We start from the raw sequence: 21,700 nt of genomic DNA, 5'->3' as shown, positions 1-21,700 counted from the left end.
GAAGATTACTTGTATCAAAAGAAGCTACACCAACCCTTGTTAGAGACCAAGCCCGAAAGCATGGACGATGCCGATTGGATGCTTTTGGATCGTCAAGCTTTGGGTGCTATTCGTCTTTCACTTGCTAAGAACGTTGCATACAACGTTGTGAATGAGAAGACGACGTTTGCTTGCTTGAAAGCACTCTCTAACATGTATGAGAAACCTACAGCTGCAAATAAGGTATTTCTCATGCGTCAATTGTTTAATACTAAGATGAAGGAAGGTACGAGTGCAACGGATCATATCAATGAATTTAATAATATCGTTTCAAGACTTGAATCGGTAGAGATTAAGTTTGATGATGAACTAAAAGCACTTATCTTGCTTTCATCATTACCGGAAAGTTGGTCGGGTACGGTTACCGCGGTTAATAGCTCTACGGGAACTACTAAGCTAGCGTTTGAAGGAATAAGGGACTTGATTCTTGGTGAAGATACTCGTAGGAGAAATTCGGGGGAATCGACATCCGGTTCTTTGTTAAGTACCGACAACCGGGGTAGAAAATTTGAACGCGGTGAGAAGAAGGGTAGGAAGAAGTCTAAGAAGAGGTATCCATCGAAGGATAGAAGTGAAGTTACTTGTTGGGGTTGCAATCAAAAAGGGCACTTTCAAAGGAATTGCAAAAATGGTTCCACGAAAGGTGTAAACTTGGCCGAAGGGGAAAGTGATGATGCACTTTTGTGTAGTGTTGAAAATTCTATGGAGTCTTGGATCTTGGATTCGGGAGCTTCGTTTCATGCTACTCATATCAAAAGCATGATGAAGAATTTTCTTTCATATCAAGGCAAGGTGAGATTGGCGGACAACAAGCAACTCAACATAGAGGGCATTGGAGATGTTGTTTTGAAGACTACTCTTGGTTCTAATTGGACTTTGAAGAACGTAAGGTACATTCCTAAATTGAAAAGGAAACTTATTTCGGTTGGTCAATTAGATGATGAAGGTAACGCGGTTACTTTTGAAAACCGCCAATGGAAGGTGGTTAAGGGTAGTAGTATTGTGGCTCGTGGACATAAAAGGGGAACACTTTATATGGTTGAAGTGTTTGATGAAGACACGGTGGTTGCTACGGTTAATGTTGAGTCCGAATCAACTCTATGGCACCGAAGACTCGGGCATATGAGTGAGAAGGGTATGAAGATGCTTGTTTCGAGTGGGAGAATTCCGGATTTGAAGAAGGTAGAACTTGGGTTTTGCGAACCATGTGTTTATGGGAAGCAAAAGAAGGTGACTTTTGGGAAATCAGGGAATGCACCTAAGTTGGAGAAATTGGAGCTCGTTCATATGGATGTGTTTGGTCCAACCAATGTAGAATCACATGGAGGTTCTCGTTATTATGTCACCTTCATTGACGACTTCACTCGAAAGGTATGGGTTTATTTTCTTAAAGCTAAATCCGATGTATTTAATACTTTTGTGAAGTGGAAAGCTATGGTAGAAAATGAGACTAACTTGAAGGTTAAGTGCTTAAAGTCGGATAATGGAGGAGAATATGGTAGTCTTGAGTTTAAAGACCATTGTGCAAATCTCGGTATTAGAATGTTGAAAACGGTACCGGAGACACCGCAACACTATGGGGTCGCCGAACGTATGAATCGTACGTTAAATGAAAGGGCTAAGAGTATGAGACTACATGCCGGTTTGCCTAAAATGTTTTGGGCGGATGCGGTTAACATGGCGGCTTATTTGATAAATAGGGGACCCTCTACACCGTTGGGTTTTCGAATTCCCGAGGAAGAATGGCAAGGCAAGAAGGTGAGTTATGGTCACCTTAGGATCTTTGGGTGTAATGCATATGTGAAGACCAAAGATGCGGATAAAGACAAGCTTGAAGCTAAGTCAAAGAAGTGTATTTTCATAGGCTACGGGTCGGATGAAATGAGCTATCTTTGTTGGGACAACGAAGCTAGAAAAGTAATTCGTTCGCGAGATGTTACTTTTTATGAAGATTCGGTCTATGGCAAACCGGAAACGGGGAGTCCTAAACCGAGTCAAGTTACTTTTGACGATGTTTCTATTGATGATCTTGCAGGTTCTAGTGGGAGTTTGGGAAATAATGAATTGCCGAATGACGGTGAGGTGTCGGGAAATGCTAATGATGGGGATGATTCAGAAAGCGGTGATGATTCCGAACATAGTGCGAGTTCTAGTGATGAGGAGGTTACAAATGAAACCGGTCCAACCATTTCGGTTAATCCTACACTAAGACGCTCGACTAGAGTGCCCAAACCTAATCCTAGGTATTCTCCATCAGCAAACTACTTGCTCTATACCGAGAATGGTGAACCCAAAAGTTACTTTGAGGCAAGAAAAACAAAAGAATCCATACAATGGGAACTTGCCATGAAAGAAGAGATGGGATCACTTGAGAAGAACAAGAGTTGGTCACTAGTGAAGTTACCTCATGATAAAAGGGCATTGCAAAGCAAATGGGTATATAGAATCAAGAATGAGATGGATGGCAAGAAAAGGTACAAGGCTCGTTTGGTAGTCAAAGGCTTTCAACAAAAGAAAGGGGTTGACTACAAAGAGATATTTTCACCGGTAGTTAAAATGACTACTATCCGTTTGGTACTTTCTATGGTTGCATCCGAAGACTTACATCTTGAGCAACTAGATGTAAAAACTGCATTCTTACATGGTGATCTTGTTGAAGAGATCTACATGAGGCAACCCGAGGGCTTTGAGGTAAAGGGTAAAGAGAAGTGGGTTTGTAAGCTAAAGAAAAGTTTGTAAGGGTTGAAGCAAGCACCTCGGCAATGGTACTTGAAGTTTGACGAGTTTATGAAGAAGATTGGTTTCTTAAGATGTGAAGCGGATCACTGTTGCTACTTGAAGAAATTCAAGTCTTCTTACATAATCTTATTGTTGTATGTTGATGACATGTTACTTGCAGGTTCAAACATGTCCGAAATTAACAAGTTGAAGGGATTACTTTCCCTAGAATTCGAGATGAAAGATCTTGGCGGTGCTAAGCAAATACTTGGCATGAGTATTGTGCGTGATCGTGTGAAGGGTACTCTATACTTGTCTCAATCCAAATATATTGAGAAAGTAATAGAGAGGTTCAACATGGAAGATTCAAAGGTTCCATATGCATCAGCCGTGGGTAGTATTATGTATGTCATGGTTTGTACAAGACCCGATATTGCTCAAGCAGTGGCAGTTGTAAGTCGTTATATGTCTAATCCGGGAAAAGAGCATTGGGAAGCGGTCAAATGGTTGCTTCGTTATTTGAAAGGTACTTCTAATATGGGATTGTGTTTCTCCAAAAACAATCTCATACTTAGAGGTTATGCGGATGCTAATTTGGGTGGATGTGATGATTCGGGGAAAAGCACTACGGGTTATGTTTTCACAATGGGAAAGACGGCGATTAGTTGGTTATCTCGATTGCAAAAGAGTGTTGCTTTGTCAATCACTAAAGCCGAATACATGGCTATTGCGGAAGCTTCTAAAGAGCTAGTGTGGTTGAAGAACTTCTTAGGCGAGTTGGGTAAAAGATAAGACTATTGCGTCTTGTATTGGGATAATCAAAGTGCGGTTCATCTTGGGAAGAATCCGGTGTTTCATAGTCGAACGAAACACATCAAGATAAGGTATCATTTTATTCGACAACATATAAATGATGGCACTTTATTCTTGGAGAAAATCCTTGGTACAAAGAATCCTGCCGATATGTTTACTAAGGTGGTTACGACCGAAAAATTGAGGTTTTGCATTACCTCAATTGGTCTTCTCATGAATTGATGAGAGAAGACCCCAGCTAGAGATGTGAATGGTGTTACAAGTTTAACAAGTAGTATTGAAGACCTTTTATCGAAAGTCTACTCATCCGAAGAATGTGTTGAGCGTGCGTGTCCCAAATGATACTTGGCGGTAATCGAAGGTGGTTTAATGTTCTTGGTAAATTCATTGATATGAATGGAGCTTGTTCAAAGTTTCCAATGAAAGGACCCGTCCTAATCCATCTGGACGAAGTCCATATCGATTATAAACGATTCACAACAGTTGATTACATCGCGAGGTACTTGACCTCTATATGATACATTTTACAAACATTGCATTCATTTTTGAAAAGACAATCTTTCATTACATTGAAAGTTGACGGCATGCATACCATTTCATAATATATCTAACTATAATTATCTTAATAATAATCTTGATGAAATCGATGACTCGAATGCAACGTCTTTTGAGATATATCATGAATGACTCCAAGTAATATCCTTAAAATGAGCAAATGCACAGCGGAAGATTTCTTTCATACCTGAGAATAAACATGCTTTCAAGTGTCAACCAAAAGGTTGGTGAGTTCATTAGTTTAACATAAATAATCATTTTATAATCTTAATAGACCACAAGATTTCATATTTCCATTTCTCATAAACATACGTCCCATGCATAGAGACAAAATATCATTCATATGGATTCAACACCTGGTAACTGACATTCACAATATACATATAAGAATATCTCCATCATTCCGGGATCCTCCTTCGGACATGATATAAATTTCGAAGTACTAAAGCATCCGGTACTTTGGATGGGGCTTGTTGGGCCCGATAGATCTATCTTTAGAGTTCGCGTCAATTAGGGTGTCTGTTCCCTAATTCTTAGATTACCAGACTAATAAGGGGCATATTCGGTTTAATAATCCAACCATAGAATGTAGTTTCGATCACTTGTGTCTATTTCGTAAAACATTTATAAAAATTGTGCATGTATTCTCAGCCCAAAAATATATAGGGTAAAAAGGCAAATGAAACTCACGCATGTAAATATTGTAAAACAATTAATAAAGCATTTGCATGTATTCTCAGCCCAAAAATGTAATGAGTAAAAAGGGAGCAATTGAAACTCACCTAATGTATTTTGTAGTAAAAATACATATGACAATATTGAACAATGCAGGGTTGGCCTCGGATTCACGAACCTATATCATTTGTATATATATATTAACACACATATTTATAATTGAACAATATATATATATATATATATATATATATATATATATATATATATATATAATTTGTTATTAATAATATACTTGTTATATTATGTTATTTAGATATATTTGATATATTTAATTTATATGTTATATTTATTTATTTTGTATATATATTTAAAATGATAAATATTTATATATTTATTTATATCAATATATCTATATATATTATATGATCAGTATTATATTTAAAATCACTAGTTGGTTATATGTAATTATTTATATAAATATCATTAATATGTTTGATATATTGTATATGAAATATTAATGTACTTTTAGTATATGTAAAGAGTATATTTGATGTACAAAATATTTATTTGTAAAAAAAAAAATATTTCTGATAACAATGATTTACTCATCATAATAATAATAATTTTATTGATAATGATAATACTAATAATAGTAATGATATTGTTTAAAATGCTACTTGGGTTAATAATAACAATAATACTAACAATTACAAAAAAAATTGATAAATTAGTAATCCTAATAATAATATTATAATTCATATTGGTGACTATAATCGTAATACTAATAATAAATGGTAACTAATATTTTTATTAGTAATAATAATAATAATAACTATCATGTTAATCCTAATAACAATTTCTAATAATAACAATGATAATTATAATACATTAACAATAACAATAATTTTAATCATGGTAATAATAGTAATATTTATAATACTAATTATAATGATAATTCCAATAATTATAATGATAATACTAATAGTACTAGTAATACTTTCAACAATAATAATACATAAAGAATACAGTTTATAATAATCTCGGTAATACTTATAAATATACCAATATTAATATCATTCTTAATACTTATGAATATAAATATGTTATTATTAGTAATAGTAGTTATAATACATATCATACAAATTTCCTATATCATAATGTTATCAATAACATTTACAACAATAATAATAATGTAACAATGATAACAATAACAATAATAATAATAATAATAATAATAATAATAATAATAATAATAATAATAATAATAATAATAATAATAATAATAATAAGGAAAAACTACCTCATAAAATTCGGCCCAAAAATATATATAGTGACGCTGCCATGGTTCGAACCCGAGACCTCTCGCTAACACGAACACCCTCACAACCATTCCTCTAAGTATGTTTTTCTGTAATCATACACACTTTAGTATTTATAACCTATTTTTAATTTAATGTCTAACATCATCTTCTTCACTGATGTCAGAAGCATCTATCAGGTACCAAATAATTAACTTGGTCTCATATAAACATTAATTAATATATATATATATATATATATATATATATATATATATATATATATATATATATATATATATATATATATATATATATATATATATAGTTTTGTTTCTGATTACACATGAAAAAAAACTAACGAAAAAGCAAAAAAATAAAAAAAATAACAGAACCTGAATCTGCTGTTTCGACGCAGGTTTTAAAAAAAAATTGATTTCAAAAATGAGAACGTTTTAGCTAAAGCTTTCAACACAAAATGTGTTTTAAATCGTCCTCAAAAACGTTATAAATTGTTAATTTAACAGGAAACATAACATATAACACGAATTTAATTGTAGAACATTTGTTGACTTTTTTGATATTAATATTTGACTTCAAAAATTCGAAAAGGATATAAAGAATTGTGTAATGAAAACTTACAGATAGATTGAATGATGGATTCCTAACACAACCTCATTGTTGGATTTTACAATTTCATTAAAAATTGGGAGTTGGGTAAAAAGTCATACGTACAGAGTTTTTGGTTTTGGTTTTAAAGGATTTTCTATTTTAATTGTTAAAATAAAGGCTGTTGTTATTGTTAATTGCTAATGGTGATAAAAGAGGTGAATGATATAATCCACACTACTGCAAAATTCGATTGATTTAAGGTGTGAATTTGGTTGAAAGTCTTGATCAGCAGGTACAAAGATAGAATAAAAAAATAAGCACAGATGTGGTCCTTCAACAGAATTTAACCTCATCTGTTTAGAATCGAATATTATGTACAGCTTTGGATTAAGACTTGTAACAAAGTTGGGATAGAAACAAGGGATTTAAACAGCACGTTCATAAAAAAAAATAAAGTTGAATTGCTATCTGATTGGATCGTATCCAGTATTTGTTTACAATTGATAATAATAATTAAATATAATAATTAATAAAAATAATACTTTTAATGTTATTAAGAATAATAAAAGTATTTAGCAATAATAATAACTTTAATAACAATACTAATATTATTAATTAATTATATTAAAATCGTAAAAGTAATAATATTAATAATACTAATATTAATTATAATACTAATACGATTAACTTATAATTTAAACCCTAATATTCAAACTTGTAATTAAGTCTAATATACTTTTGTTACATTTTATTAATTATGTAATATTTACTAATTATATAATATATGTTATATCATATTTTGAATATTTAATATTCATATTAATATCTTATAACATACATTCAACAATTATATATGGCTTCATATTTATATACATATATATCTTAACTACTATACAATTATGTTTTAATTATTAAGTAGATAATTATATTAATTATATAAATAACTCCAAGTACACATTTAATATTTTGGTATCGTTGACCAGTTTTGTTAAAAAATTATTTATATTCAATATGCTCTTAATAACTAATTAATAGTTTAAGTAACATGTTTTAACTTATCTTAAGTTATCTTTCATAACAACTAATTCACATAATAGTTTAATTTATTATATATAATTATTTACATACATTTTTATTTACGATTTAAGATTCGTGAATCGTTGGGAATAGTAAAAGGGTAATTGATATAATTTCCAAAATTGTTGAGACTCAACATTACAGACTTTGCTTATCATGTCGGAAATATTCAAAGATTAAGTTTAAATTTGGTCGGAAATTCCCGGGTCATCACATCCAAGTGGGAGATTGTTGGAGTGTGGAGACATTTAAACAAAACTGGAAACAGTGGCAGGAAGGAATACACTTACATTTACATCCCCACCCCCACCTTTAATAATAATATTTGTGGACAAGTATGTTTGGTGAGTTTCAAGTGCCTTCAAAGCGAGTCCCATCTATCCCGTCTTCTATTTTGACACAAGCATCATAATAACCCTTAAAAGCATCAGCGGAATAACCAACGAATTTGAATGCGCACTTTTCATTCTCATTTTTAACATAACTGCTGCTGCTGCTGTGGGTCCATACTCTACAAAGAGTTAGACCATGAGATTCAGTAAGCATCCATATTGCCTCTTCAATTTCAACTGCTGCGCGTTTGATGGCGTCCAACATCTTCTTATTATTAACAAAACAAAACACAAATTAAGAAAAATAAATAAATAATAATAATAATAATATATGTTTATTATTATTAACAAATCAACATAAACATAAACATAAACAATTAACAACCAGCAGCCGCATATATTTATATTTATCAATTTTCAGTTGAGGTTTTTCCTAATTTCACCGTCAACCCCAACCTAACACTTTCTTTACCGTCAGTCAGTCAGTTTTATGTGTACGTAAACTAACAGTATTTCGTCCCCAAAACATGATACATATACAATTCAATCCTATACAATTTCTTTCTTTGTATTCCCTAAACGACTAGGGAACCGTCTAATCATCATCTAATCAATATTTTACGTAACAATTAACAATTAATAGACTAATAAATGAGAATTGGATGGATTTGAAAGAAGAAAACACCTACGTTTCCAGATTTCTGCAATTGATCATCCTTGTCCATCCGTTCGACTGACGAATTAATAAAACCCTAACTTTCACTCCCGTTTTTTGTTATATTAATAATAATTAACTTATTATTTATATTTATATAATATAATGAATAATGATTAATTAATCATTAATCATAATCAATCAAAATGAATAAGGTGGGTTGGAAACATAACTTATCGGTCCAATGTGGCCCGATCTATTAAACGGTCGATAGTCCGAGCTATCGGCCCAGTTACTAGAGTATTTACATAATAATTATATTTATTTATTTATTTATTTATTTATTTATTTATTTATTTATTTATTTATTGTGTTTTAGATAATCTCTTTTCTCTTTTGATTTAATGATTTCATTATGGAAAAAAGAATGTATTAGTTGACTTTAATTCTCCCAAAGACGATATCGATTTTGATGAGGCGATGGGTATTTTCCGAAAGGAGGATTGTGTTGCTTGTACTAAGGGTCCATGTGTAACCGAGGTCGTCGGTGTTAGAAGTTCGACCACTCATTGACTGTTGAAAAAAACGGAGGATTTTATTAATGCTATGAATAAAAGATTTGGGTCTTCGTCTTCTGGCATTGTCTCGGGTGTTAATAAGGGTGGCAAGGATATTTGGTGAGAGCTTGCCTCATCAATGGGGCAAAAGTTGCGAGCGTTGGCGTTGTTTTGGTTGACGAGCCTGTTGTTTCAGTTTCATCCGATGTTTTTGTGGGGGACCGAGTGGGTCTGGAGCCCTATAAGCCTATTAAGTTGGGTCGGGCACTAAAGAACAAGTAGAAGAAAAAGAATATGGATTGCGAGGACTTCGTTTTATGGGATGAAGATGAGATTGGCGCTTCGGACGATAGTAACAAAGATTTCTTTCAAGGCTTAGCAGATAAGGGATTAGGGATTGATACCTCCGTGTGCGTCCAACTCTCAAGTTGGTAATATCTCTTCTAGCGTGACTTCATTCAACTTCAAGTCTCGGAAAGGTAAAGGTGTTCATATTGACAAGGTTGACAGGATTACAAATCGCCCGGACAAAAGGAATCGGAAAGGCCCCTCCTAAGTTGGTTAATTTCCTTACGTTTTTTATGGTGTTTGTTTGTTTTTCTTATTTTGCTTAGAATTTGTCTTAGTTTGTGTGTTTTGGCTTCGGTATGTTTGTTCTTTCTAGTAGTTTCGCGTTTGGTTACGAGTTATAACCTAAATAATACTCGATATAATAATACTCCCAAAGTCATGGCTTATTTCATACATCTCACCGTTATATTGTTCCCAAAGCACGTACGTTTAATTATTCTATTTGGATTTCACTTAATCTAACTGAGACGAAAATATGTAAATGACTAACATAACATGTTGTTGTGATATTAATTATTAAATTTGTAATATAACAAAACAAGACTACCAAAGCTTTTCTTCGTAATAGTGTATCGCAAACAACTTATAAGTGATCATGCAATGCACGATGGGGGGGTTGAAAAGCAAACAATACTTACGTCATTCTGTCATAAATCATAACTGGATTAAGATTTTATCATAAAAAAGATTGACACCATGCAGCTAAAAGTAATAATAATATTAACCCTAAATATTATGGTGTAGGCTACCCTCGGTTCGTGCTGCTAATATATCAACCTTCTGGAAATATTAAGAATTGCGTATCTTGATTTTGCGCGGATTCCTTGATTTGAGGAGGTGGGACATGGCAAAACACGGATCGAGAGTTGAGTGATTTTTTTCCTTCTGCAAACACGAATGCACATCTTCAAGTCTCGGTCGCTTTCTAGCTGCATCCATAATGGTCGACTATACCCCTGAAATGAGTAGGTCAACCTGTATGCGTTCGAATCCTTCTGATTAAACCTTTGAGCGATCTTCCTCTTTAGATTCACAAAATTCATTGTAGCCGGGACGTAGACGCGCAGATCCATGGAACGCAAGTCACCTATATTCATCGTGTCATAAAAGCGTGCATTATTGGTTACAACTATGTGTGTGTGGAATGAAAAATAAAAATAAAATCTGATGATTACCTCGTCGTGTAATATTAGTAGAACAATACTGTATTCCAAATTGTTGTCGCATTGCATACACCTTGCAATCATCTTCTTCTGCTTCTTGGTGTTTCAATGCAAAGAAGTTAAAACGTTTGCTAATATTGTCGGCATCTACAGCCCGTATCTGATGACCAAGTTGTGCGCCACAAGAAAACTTGAAACTGGGCAAACAACTCTGTAATGTTATAAAGAGTGACTCCAAGAAAACACAAGTGTAGTTTTTCTTGTAGTTTTTGTCGTTGTTGTATTTGTCGTCTAATGAGAAGAAGAACTCAAACGCATAATCAATATCTCCAGTGTAAATGTTGCTCAAGCTTATGGCAAGACAGCAATAGCTAGATTCGGATGATGCTGAGGTGGCGTCAGCTGGGAGCAATAATGCTTTTAACTCCCCATTAACAATATTTCTGGAAAAGTATGGTTGGTAAGTTTCAAGTGCCTTCAAAGCTAGCTAGCCCCCCCCCCCCCCCCCCCCCCCCCGACCCGTCTTGTATTTTTACACAAGCATCATAATAATCCTTAAAAGCAGCAACATAATAACCAATGCCTAATTTGCCCGCACACTTCTCATTCTCTTTTTTAACGTCACCGTAGACCCAAACTTGACAAAGGGTTAGGCCATGTGAATCAATAAGGGTGTTTAATACGGCCTCTTGAATTTCAACACCTGCACGTTTTAGGGCGTCCTCAGACTTTACCTGTTATTATTAGATGAATGTTAAACAGTCAAAATAACTTTAAACATTATTTGTTACTTTAATTTACATACATAAATAATACATATATTGTTAAACATACCAATCCAGATCTCGACAATTGATGATACATGAAAACCTCTTCATATGTTTCCAATGCGCTAAGTGTGTCACCATCTACAACCAGTGACTGACGATCAAGTTCTGCGCCAGAATAAAACTTGAAACTTGGCAAACAACTCTTTAGTTTTACAAAGAGTGGATCCAACAAGACATAAGGGTCTTTGTTGTCATATAATGAGAAGATGAACTCAAACGCATAATCAAGGTATCCAGTGTTTATATTCCTCAAGCATATCGCAAGACAACAACGAGATTCGGATGCTGAGGTGGCAGGGAGCAATGCCTGTGTTGGAGTGTGGAGACATTTAAACAAAACTGGAAAAAGTGTCACTAAACTTGCACGGATTTTGCAGATTTCGGTAAGCGTGAAACAGAGAAAAACAGATCAAAAACAGAGCAAATTGATTGTGCGCGGTGATGGTGCGCAGCGCGCTCCCTGCGCGCACTAGAGAAGTTTTGATCAGAAGGCTTGCTCGAAGTTTGGGAGTGTGCACGGCGCGCACGTTTGAGTGTGCACGGCGCGCACGATGTCTGGCAGCAAGTGGGCAACTTGCACACATGGGATCCGATCTTGATTGATTCTCCTTTCACTTTAGGTGCTTAGTGGGTTGCTTTACACCACTAATTGTGCCTGTGATCATGTCATTAGTGGGTGTAAAGCATGGCTAGTTGGTTTATCTTTCATGATTACTAGCACACTTGAAGATCAAGTTGTAGTTTGGTTGGTTTCTTGTTTGCTCTATATATAGAGCTCATTCATAGTCATTGTAACACACCACTCTCAAGTATTCAGTAATATAATAATCTCTAGTTGGTCCGTGGACTAAAGCAATCACAACGATTGCATATAACCACGTTATATCTTGTGTCGTTCTTACATTTTCGCATTTATTATCTTTCGTTCATTAAGTGGGTTGAGTGATCTTGATAGTATCACTACTCGGCTAGTAATCTTGTAGAATTACTAGCGTTGTTTGGGTCCTAATATTCTAACAGCCTGTAGCTCCCCTTTCATAATATTTGTGGAGAAGTATGTCTGGTAAGTTTCAAGTGCCTTCAGAGCGAGCCCTCCCGACCCGTCTTCTATTTTGACACAAGCATCATAATAATCCTTATAACAATCTTTATAATAATGAATATGTAGTTTGCCACCTGCATACTTCACATTCTCATTTTTAACATAAAGGTGGGTCCAAACTTGACAAAGAGTTAGGCCATGAGATTCAGCAAGGATTGATACTGCCTCTTGAATTTCAGCTTTTGCACGTTTGAGGAGGTCCACCATCTTAATTCTCTGTAATTAAATGGTTGGGAACATATTAGCTAAAATATATCTGCTGAGCCAACAAGCAGCACATATTTATATTTATCGATTTCCAAACAAATGTTAAAAAGGTTTTTTTTTTTTTTTTTTCCTATTTCACCCATCAACCACAACCTAACACTTTTTCCCCTCAATTTTACATTAATATGCATGTATATGCATATGTATATTAATAGTTAACAACAAGCTGCATAAATTTATGAATTTTCAAAAGGAAGTTTAAGGTTTTTCCTTATGCATTTACTATTATATATACATAATACAAAATACATTACTCAACATGATGTTAGGATATTAGGACCCAAACAACGCTAGTAATTCTACAAGACTACTAGCCGAGTAGTGATTCTATCAAGATCACTCAAACCCACTTAATGAACGAAAGATAATAAATGCGTAAATGTAAGAACGACACAAGATATAACGTGGTTATATGCAATCGGTGTGATTGCTTTAGTCCACGGACCAACTAGAGAGTGTTTATTACTGAGAATCTGTATTTGGTATGTTACAATTGCATACAATGAGTTCTATATATAGGAGAAAACAAGAACACCATGACAACTAGCTAGGAATCTTCATCATGACAAGTAATCATCTTGTTTACCAACTAGCCATGCTTTCCACCTTGTAATGGCATGATCACAGCCCTAATTTTAGGTGTAAAGTGATTAACTTTGCACCTAAAGTGAAAGGAGGCTAAAGCATGCTCGGATGTAAAGGTTGCAACTTGCCAACTTGCTGCCAGACACCAGATGCGCCGCATCTGATGTGTGATGCGCCGCATCACTTGCTTTTCACGTTCCAGATTCATGTACCAACACTCGATGCGCCGCATCGATATGGTGATGCGCCGCATCTGACCCCTGATGCGCCATATCAGCTCAATGCTCCGCATCAATAACTCTCGGACTATTTTGCTCTATGAATGCGCCACATCCATGTCAAGATGCGCCGCATTTGACTGCTTCACGCTTCCCGAAATCTGCAAAATCCGTGCAAAACTTGGAACAGTTTTTTTTTTTTTTTTTTTTTCTCTCGTTTTGTATAAATGTCTCCATAATCTAACACATGATACATGTATTCAGTCCTATCCAATTTCTTTATATTCCCTAACGCTTGTAATATATGAAACACGATTTAACGTATAACGTATAAGAGTAAGGAACTGCCTAATCAAAATCAAAATCAAAATAATAACAATGATATAATAAAGGATAAAAATAGGATGGATTTGAGAGAAGAAAACACGTACCTTTTGTTCCAGCAATTGATGATCCTGGTTCATCCTATCGACTGTCGAAAAACCCTAAATGTTTTTTTTTTTTTTTTTTTCCTTTTCTATTTGCTCAAACCTTTTCTGTTGTACCGTATTTACAATTTATAATTTAATTACTATGATAAAAAAATAAATAAATTAAAATTACTAAATTATAAAATATAAATAAAAATAAAAAAAGGTTTTGATTTTTTTAGGTTGGAACTTGGAAAGTTAAGTGGCTCAATAGGGCCTAATATTTAAAAAGTTACTGACCTGAATAGCAGTCGTCGCGAATCCAGAATGAATATTTAATGGGATCTCAATTTCTTTTTTCAAAACTAATTATATTGTAGAGTACTTTAGATAATTTTTACTTAAAAAAATCATAAATTTTAAAAATATATAAGTTCTATAGTTAAACTAATTATATTTTAAGAGTACTTTTTCATACGTCGTTAATTGTGACCTAAAGGATCGAAGGCCCACTAAGTCTTGCGGCCCAAAAAAATAAACCGAATTTAGGTATAACTTCTGGATCCATTGTTTTTAGAGATCATAATGAAGAAGTTGAGTCGATTAGTGTAGAGAAAGTTGTTGATCTCAAGCCACCAAAATCCATAAAAAGAAAACAGAAAGGGAAAAAATCAAGTGACCGATTGTCATTAAGAGATGAAGAAGAAGCGGTGGAGCTGCAAATACTTCGAAAGCTATTGATATGGAAATTATTGATGCGGGTTCCTCAAGTGCTACAAAAAAAGGCCCTTTTCAAAATTTGGTGGACCGGGGGGAGATTCTACCTTGAGAGAGTATTCATATTGAAAGTAGCTCGTCGAACATTATTGCTTATCAATTTTCATCGCGTAGTGGCAAAGGCGTCCATATTGATAAGATCGAGGGGATGGCATCACATTCGGATAAACGGAATGGTAAGGGCACCTCATAGTTACTTTCATTTTTGTACTTGTATACGTTATAGGTTTATTGCACTTGCTTTTTCTTGTTTTGTTGTATCGATGTGTATTGTCGTGTTACTCTTGTTTGTCATGGTTGTTTGTCATGGTCGTTACTCTTGTTTGTCATGGTTGTTATGGCTCAGTTAGAGTTGCTAGTTTTAGATTTGTTTTACTTTTTTTTTAGCCTTATGGTCATCGATTTTGGTGTATCTGTTTTTCGGATCCTTCATCTAGTGATGAAGACATCATAATTTTAATAGTAATCTTGATTTTAGCAAAAAATAAATAAATAAATAAATAAATAACAATAATATATGTTGAACTTGAAGTGACCCGGACATTGATGTGCATATCCACATATGATTGACTTTTTTTTTTATTTTTTTTTTTTTTTGAAAAGCAGAGCATATTTGTATATATACAGAATCTCAAATGTACATCAGAATGGGGAAAGTACCCTTACACACAATGCATACTGGATGACTTGGACTATATACTAAATTACAAAGATTGTATCCTAGCACACTAGCCCAAATACACTTTAATTATGCAATAAAACTTAGTGGATTGTGCAACCAAGTATGCCATTCGATCTTCTTAGACTTGCATCGCTTCGCAATCCAATTATAGTTTTTTACTTGTATCTCGTTTAGAGCAACCGGCGGGTTCCAACTTTTATTACAAAACACTTTTTGATTACGATTCTTCCAAATGAGGTAACCGCACGACCACTCAACCGCTTGCCAAATCTTCGCACCCAATGTCGATAACTGATGAGGAGAGTTGCCACAAAAAATTTCGCTAATGCTGAGATTTGTAACACCATTAAAACCCCACCATTTGTAGACTTTGTTCCAAATATCCAAGGTGTCTTTACAAAAGATAAGGGAATGGTCAACCGTCTCGATATCATTATCGCAAATTGGGCATCTAACCGAGTGGAGGTCGATCCCGCGTTTGTCGAGTTCCGTCAAGACGGGTAACCTTCTCCGTTTAGCCCTCCACACAAACACCTCAACTTTCTTTGGAACTAAGGAATTTCGCATGGTTTCTCAAGTATTCACAATAGGCTGAAGTAAATGAAGCATAATCTCATCAGACAGAATTTTAGTAGTGAATTTACCGTTACCACTCAATGACCACTTCCATGAATCTGCTTTATCCGGGACGATTACAACAGAACCCAGCAAAGCATTAAGTTCATCCAATTCCACTTGAGTTTGCCTAGAAGGTGATCTAGACCAGACCCATGAACCGACACATTTCGTACCATCCCATCCAACTCGATTGAAAACTGAAGCTTGCTGATCCGTTTCCAGTCGTACCAATCTGCTGAACTTGACTTTTAGGGGCACGTCCGTTAGCCAAGTATCCATCCAAAAAGAAGTGCTTTTTCCATCGCCAATTAACTTGACAAAAGACGACTTGAAATTCACACCGAGAGACTCGATGCTTCCACCTGTTTTAATGATACTAGACCAAGTAGAGTTAGTAGGAAAGGAGTGAGGTTGAACCCACGACTCGAGTAAACCCGACTCCCCGTAAATGCTTTCGATGACTTTAACCCACAAAGAAGCAGATTCGGTTTTAAACCTCCACCACCACTTGCCGATTAAATCCATGTTTTTAGATTTTAAAGAGCCCAAATTTAACCCGCCCTCCTCGAAAGGACGAATAACATTGTCCCATTTAACCCACGCAATTTTTGTCTCACAACCCGACCCGCCCCAAAAAAAATTCCTTCTTAAACACTCAAGTTTATTTAGCACGCATGGCGGGGCACGGAAGAGCGAAAAGTAATACAACGGTAAACTATTTAACACCGATTTAACGAGAGTCAAACGTCCACCAAATGACATCGAACGAGCTTTCCAATCCGCTAATCTTTTTTCAAATTTTTTAATCACCGGCTCCCAATTACTAAGTTTGTTCATTTTCGCACCAATGGGAAGACCAAGATATGTACACGGGAAAGACCCAACCTTACAACCGAATAATCTTGCCATGTTCTCAACCTCGAAAGACTCGACCCCCACCCCAAAAAGATTGCTTTTATTGTAATTAACCTTTAAACCCGAGGTTAATTCAAAACATTTTAATAACTTTAGAAGATTTTCAATATTCCCATCGCACCACTTCCCGAAAAAAAATAGTATCGTCCGCGTATTGGAGCAACGAAATCGGAATCTTGTCATACCCTATTTCAACACCCTCGAAAAGATTATTACTAACAGCAGCTTTAGTTAGTAAGTCTAGCCCTTCCGCCGCAAGGATGAATAAAAAAGGCGAAAGCGGGTCGCCTTGCCGTACACCACGTTCAAGTTTGAATTCGTTTGTCGGTGAGCCATTGACTAGAATAGAAATAGAAACCTAGAATAGAAATAGAAGCCGACTTTAAACACGAATAGATCCATTTTCTCCATTTATCCCCGAACCCCATTAAGGACATTATTTCCATTAAAAATTCCCAACTCAAACAATCAAACGCTTTTTCAAAGTCAACTTTAAAGATTAGACTTTTTAGGCGTTTTTGTTTTAAGAATTCGAGGGTTTCGTTTGCAATTAACGCCCCATCTACAATGTTTCTGCCTTTTATAAAGGCACTTTGCTCATAACCTACAAGATTTGGAATAACTTTCCTAAGCCGGTTGGAAAGTAATTTCGCGACGATTTTATAGTAGCTCCCTAGCAAACTAATGGGCCGGTAGTCATTGAGACATAAAGGATCCGATTTTTTCGGAATAAGAGTAATGAAAGAGGCGTTGCACCCGGGTGAAAACTCCCCACTTTCCCAGAAAGCATTAATTGCCTCCGTGAGATCTTTTTTAATTATAGGCCAAAATTTTTTGTAGAACCTTAAATTAAAGCCGTCTGGCCCCGGTGCTTTCGTACTCCCGCAATCCTTGACCGCGTCCCAAATCTCAGTTTCACTGAAAACAGTTTCCAAGGCATTAGCTTCCACTGATGTCAGCATGTTGCACCTCAATTCATCCCTACTGCCCAAGACTGGCAGCCTCGGTCTCTCATGGTTTGTTGTACAAAAAATACTTTTGAAATGTTGAAAAACAGCATCTTTTACCTCCCCCGGATTATCACTCCAAACCCCGTTGATGTGGATCCCTCTTAAATTTGACTTACTATACTTTCTTCGAATGGTAGAGTGAAAGAATTTAGAGTTTTCATCCCCTCTAGAATCCAACGAATTCGCGCCTTTTGCTTCAACACATTTGCTTTGATATTTTCTTTTTCGATCCATTTTCTCCTACAATCTAACCATTCCCCACGATCCCGATCACTAAGAGGTGAAGATTCTGCTTTTAATTCCCACTCCATAGCCTTCCTTTTAAGTTCATTTATCTCACAATCAAGACTACTGAACGTACTCGCACTCCATACTTTCAAAGCACTCTTGACATTTTTAAGTCTATCTCTAAAATTGCAATCTTTTCTTGAAAATCGAATTGGAACATCCCAAGCATCTTGGATGATCTTTTCCACCCCATCCTTATCAAGCCAAACATCAAACACTTTAAATGGCTTCGGGCCATAGTCAATGAATTTGTCACGAAGAATGAGAGGACTATGGTCCGAAAGCCTTCTATCCAATGCAACAATCGAGAGGTCATCCCATAGATGGAGGAAATTATCCGTTGCCAAAAACCTATCTAACTTGCTTAATTTAACCCCATCATCACTAATACGCATAAATTTCTTCCCACTAATCGGAATCTCAATCAAATTGTTTCTTGAGATGAAGTCATTAAAGCGATCTGCACGGTACCGAAAAAATTAACAGTTAAGTCTATCCGACGGATCTCTAACCTCATTAAAATCGCCACATAGTAGCCACGCCGAATCAAGTTTTCTCAAAAGTCCGTCCAAAGAATCCCAAAATATTTTCTTATTACAATCATCGTGAGGCCCATACACATTAACAATAACAGACTCTTGGCCGGAAGATTTCCATTTACCTCTAACAACTAAAAAGTAGTCATTACATGCTGCCTCAGTAGCCTCAAAACACCCGGTATCCCAAATCACTAGCAAACCCCCTGAATTACCCCTAACCTCCTTTTGGATAAAACCGCAATCATTACTACCCCATAGGTTTTGGATCCAACGATCATTAAGTGTATGACACTTCGTTTCTTGGAAAACCGCAATACTAGGTTTTTCATTATAGCAAATGCTCTTGACCCACCCGAATTTCCCCTCGACGGCAAAACCACGAATATTTAAGGACAAAATCTTCATGATAAGATTGAAAAAAACGATGAAGGGTGAACAAAGAAAAAACAGGAAGCTTAATGTGGATTAGAGGTAGGCCACCTCAATCCGATTTGCTCCCCATATTTCCTTAATTCGCCACTGCTGACAGAAGTATTAGCCTCTGGAATACCATTACACTTCCCTGATGACCCTGCTACAGCACCTTTAGCTTTCAATTTTGACTTTCTGCCACACGCTTTACATCTGAATTTTGATGTCTTATCACCATTCGCAGCTCGCCTGGCCAATTTTTTGAATCGCAAAAACCTAGATGAGGCCCTGCAAGTATCCATCGTCTTCCAATAACAAGCGCTGCAGGTTGAGAATTCATTTAATTTTGTCGAATTATTGGAAGTATTCGTGAGGTAGAAGTGCGATCCGGGGTTGTACTCGTGCGCGGGTAGCCCGTCGGTGATCGGCTTGTGTCCAAAGCGGACAATATCATACTACGGGCTGATGGTGATGTTACTTATGGTATCAGAGCTGGGGCCCGCATCGATGTGCACTGCGGGGACGCAGTGTCCTGAAGGGGGGGAGAGTTGTAACAGACTCGTCCCACATCGGTGGGAGAGGAAAACAAAGCACTCCTTATAAGGGTGTGGATACCTCTTCTGGTAAGACGCGTTTAAAGCCGTGCGGGTAGGTGCGATCCGGGGCAAGTTGGCCTGTCGGTGATCGGCCTGTGGCCCAGAGCGGACAGTATCATACTAGTTGTGCTGCGCACTCTGTGATGACGCGTTTTGAGGGTGTTTACCCGAGAAGCAAATCCGTGAGGTAGAAGTGCGATCCGGGGTTGTACTCGTGCGCGGGTAGCCCGTCGGTGATCGGCTTGTGTCCAAAGCGGACAATATCATACTACGGGCTGATGGTGATGTTACTTATGGTATCAGAGCTGGGGCCCGCATCGATGTGCACTGCGGGGACGCAGTGTCCTGAAGGGGGGGAGAGTTGTAACAGACTCGTCCCACATCGGTGGGAGAGGAAAACAAAGCACTCCTTATAAGGGTGTGGATACCTCTTCTGGTAAGACGCGTTTAAAGCCGTGCGGGTAGGTGCGATCCGGGGCAAGTTGGCCTGTCGGTGATCGGCCTGTGGCCCAGAGCGGACAGTATCATACCAGTTGTGCTGCGCACTCTGTGATGACGCGTTTTGAGGGTGTTTACCCGAGAAGCAAATCCGTGAGGTAGAAGTGCGATCCGGAGTCGCTTTTGTGTCTCTTCTTGGGATTTAAAATTTTGGGGTTATTGTTGTGAGTCGGTGGTGCCCCAGGTAACTCATTATCAGCAGGCTGCACCCCAAGATTATTTGATGGTCCATCTTGCATCAGGTTGGGCTCATTAGACTGTGACCCAAGATTACATGGCCCAACTGGCCTATTTAAATTCAACTCTATGGGCTCCTGAGCGAAAGGCCCATTATCACCCAAGTCATTAATCCCAGTCGTCTCCTTATCCACTTCTAACGTACCTGTCGATTTATTTTCCTTAACCATCGAGCCCCCATCTTTATCGCTAGGTTTGTTGTTATTATTATTTTCATTGGGACCTGGACAATAGCTGCAGACATTCTCCTTGGTCTCTGACACAAATTCGACACTATCATTAAATAAATTCCCAATACCAAAGCACCCCGACTCCTCATCTTCTAGCTCTGTCACCATCTTTTTTTGAATTCCGGCAAACTTAACCGAACTGTCATCATCACCGGTATCGGATTCTTCGTTTACCTTGCCGTCGAAATCCTTTCCACAGAAAACATCATTGTAAAGCCCGTAATTATTTTCTGATGGAAAATCATTATATTCACAACTCGAAAGATCGTCTGAATCAATGCACTCTGTAGATTGATCAGAGTAATTGCTACTGAAATCTTGTTCATCCGGCTTATCTTTTTTCAACAGACATTTTTTACATTCTTCTTCAACCTTTATGAAATAGGCTTTAGATTTGTAGATAAGTTTAAGTGCATCATTAACAGTTGCTGGATTATCTAGCTTCACAAAAACCCTACCGTGTGTAAGTTGTTGGTTACCAGATAGCGAACAATTTTCCAAAACATAAACCGTTCCCCACCATTCGGCAATGGATGTGAAGGTATCTTCATGTTAGAGTATGGAGACATTTATACAAAACGAGAGAAAAAAAAACTGTTTCAAAAAAAAAACGGCAATTAGTTGGTTATCTCGATTGCA

At 36.3% G+C, this 21,700-nt stretch overlaps 2 protein-coding genes across 2 annotated transcripts; both read right to left on the bottom strand.

Annotated features, from left to right (window-relative positions):
- Positions 1–15,785: 15,785 nt before the first annotated feature.
- On the bottom strand, positions 15,786–16,286 carry LOC139848606 (uncharacterized). The gene has a single exon (XM_071838329.1). It carries the CDS (start codon positions 16,284–16,286, stop codon positions 15,786–15,788), a length of 501 nt encoding a protein of 166 aa, XP_071694430.1.
- Positions 16,287–18,363: 2,077 nt separating this feature from the next.
- On the bottom strand, positions 18,364–19,494 carry LOC139848605 (uncharacterized). The gene is made up of 2 exons (XM_071838328.1): positions 19,149–19,494; positions 18,364–19,010 (listed from the first exon to the last, which is right to left on the bottom strand). The coding sequence occupies exons 1-2, from the start codon at positions 19,492–19,494 to the stop codon at positions 18,364–18,366; spliced, it is 993 nt and encodes a 330-aa protein (XP_071694429.1).
- Between the last annotated feature and the right edge of the window lie 2,206 nt (positions 19,495–21,700).

This window comes from Rutidosis leptorrhynchoides, chromosome 5 (assembly GCF_046630445.1).
Source record: "Rutidosis leptorrhynchoides isolate AG116_Rl617_1_P2 chromosome 5, CSIRO_AGI_Rlap_v1, whole genome shotgun sequence".
NCBI classification, from domain to species: Eukaryota; Viridiplantae; Streptophyta; class Magnoliopsida; order Asterales; family Asteraceae; genus Rutidosis; species Rutidosis leptorrhynchoides.
The sequence above is the reverse complement of the archived record's forward strand: the minus strand, read 5'-3'. Positions and strand labels throughout refer to the sequence as shown.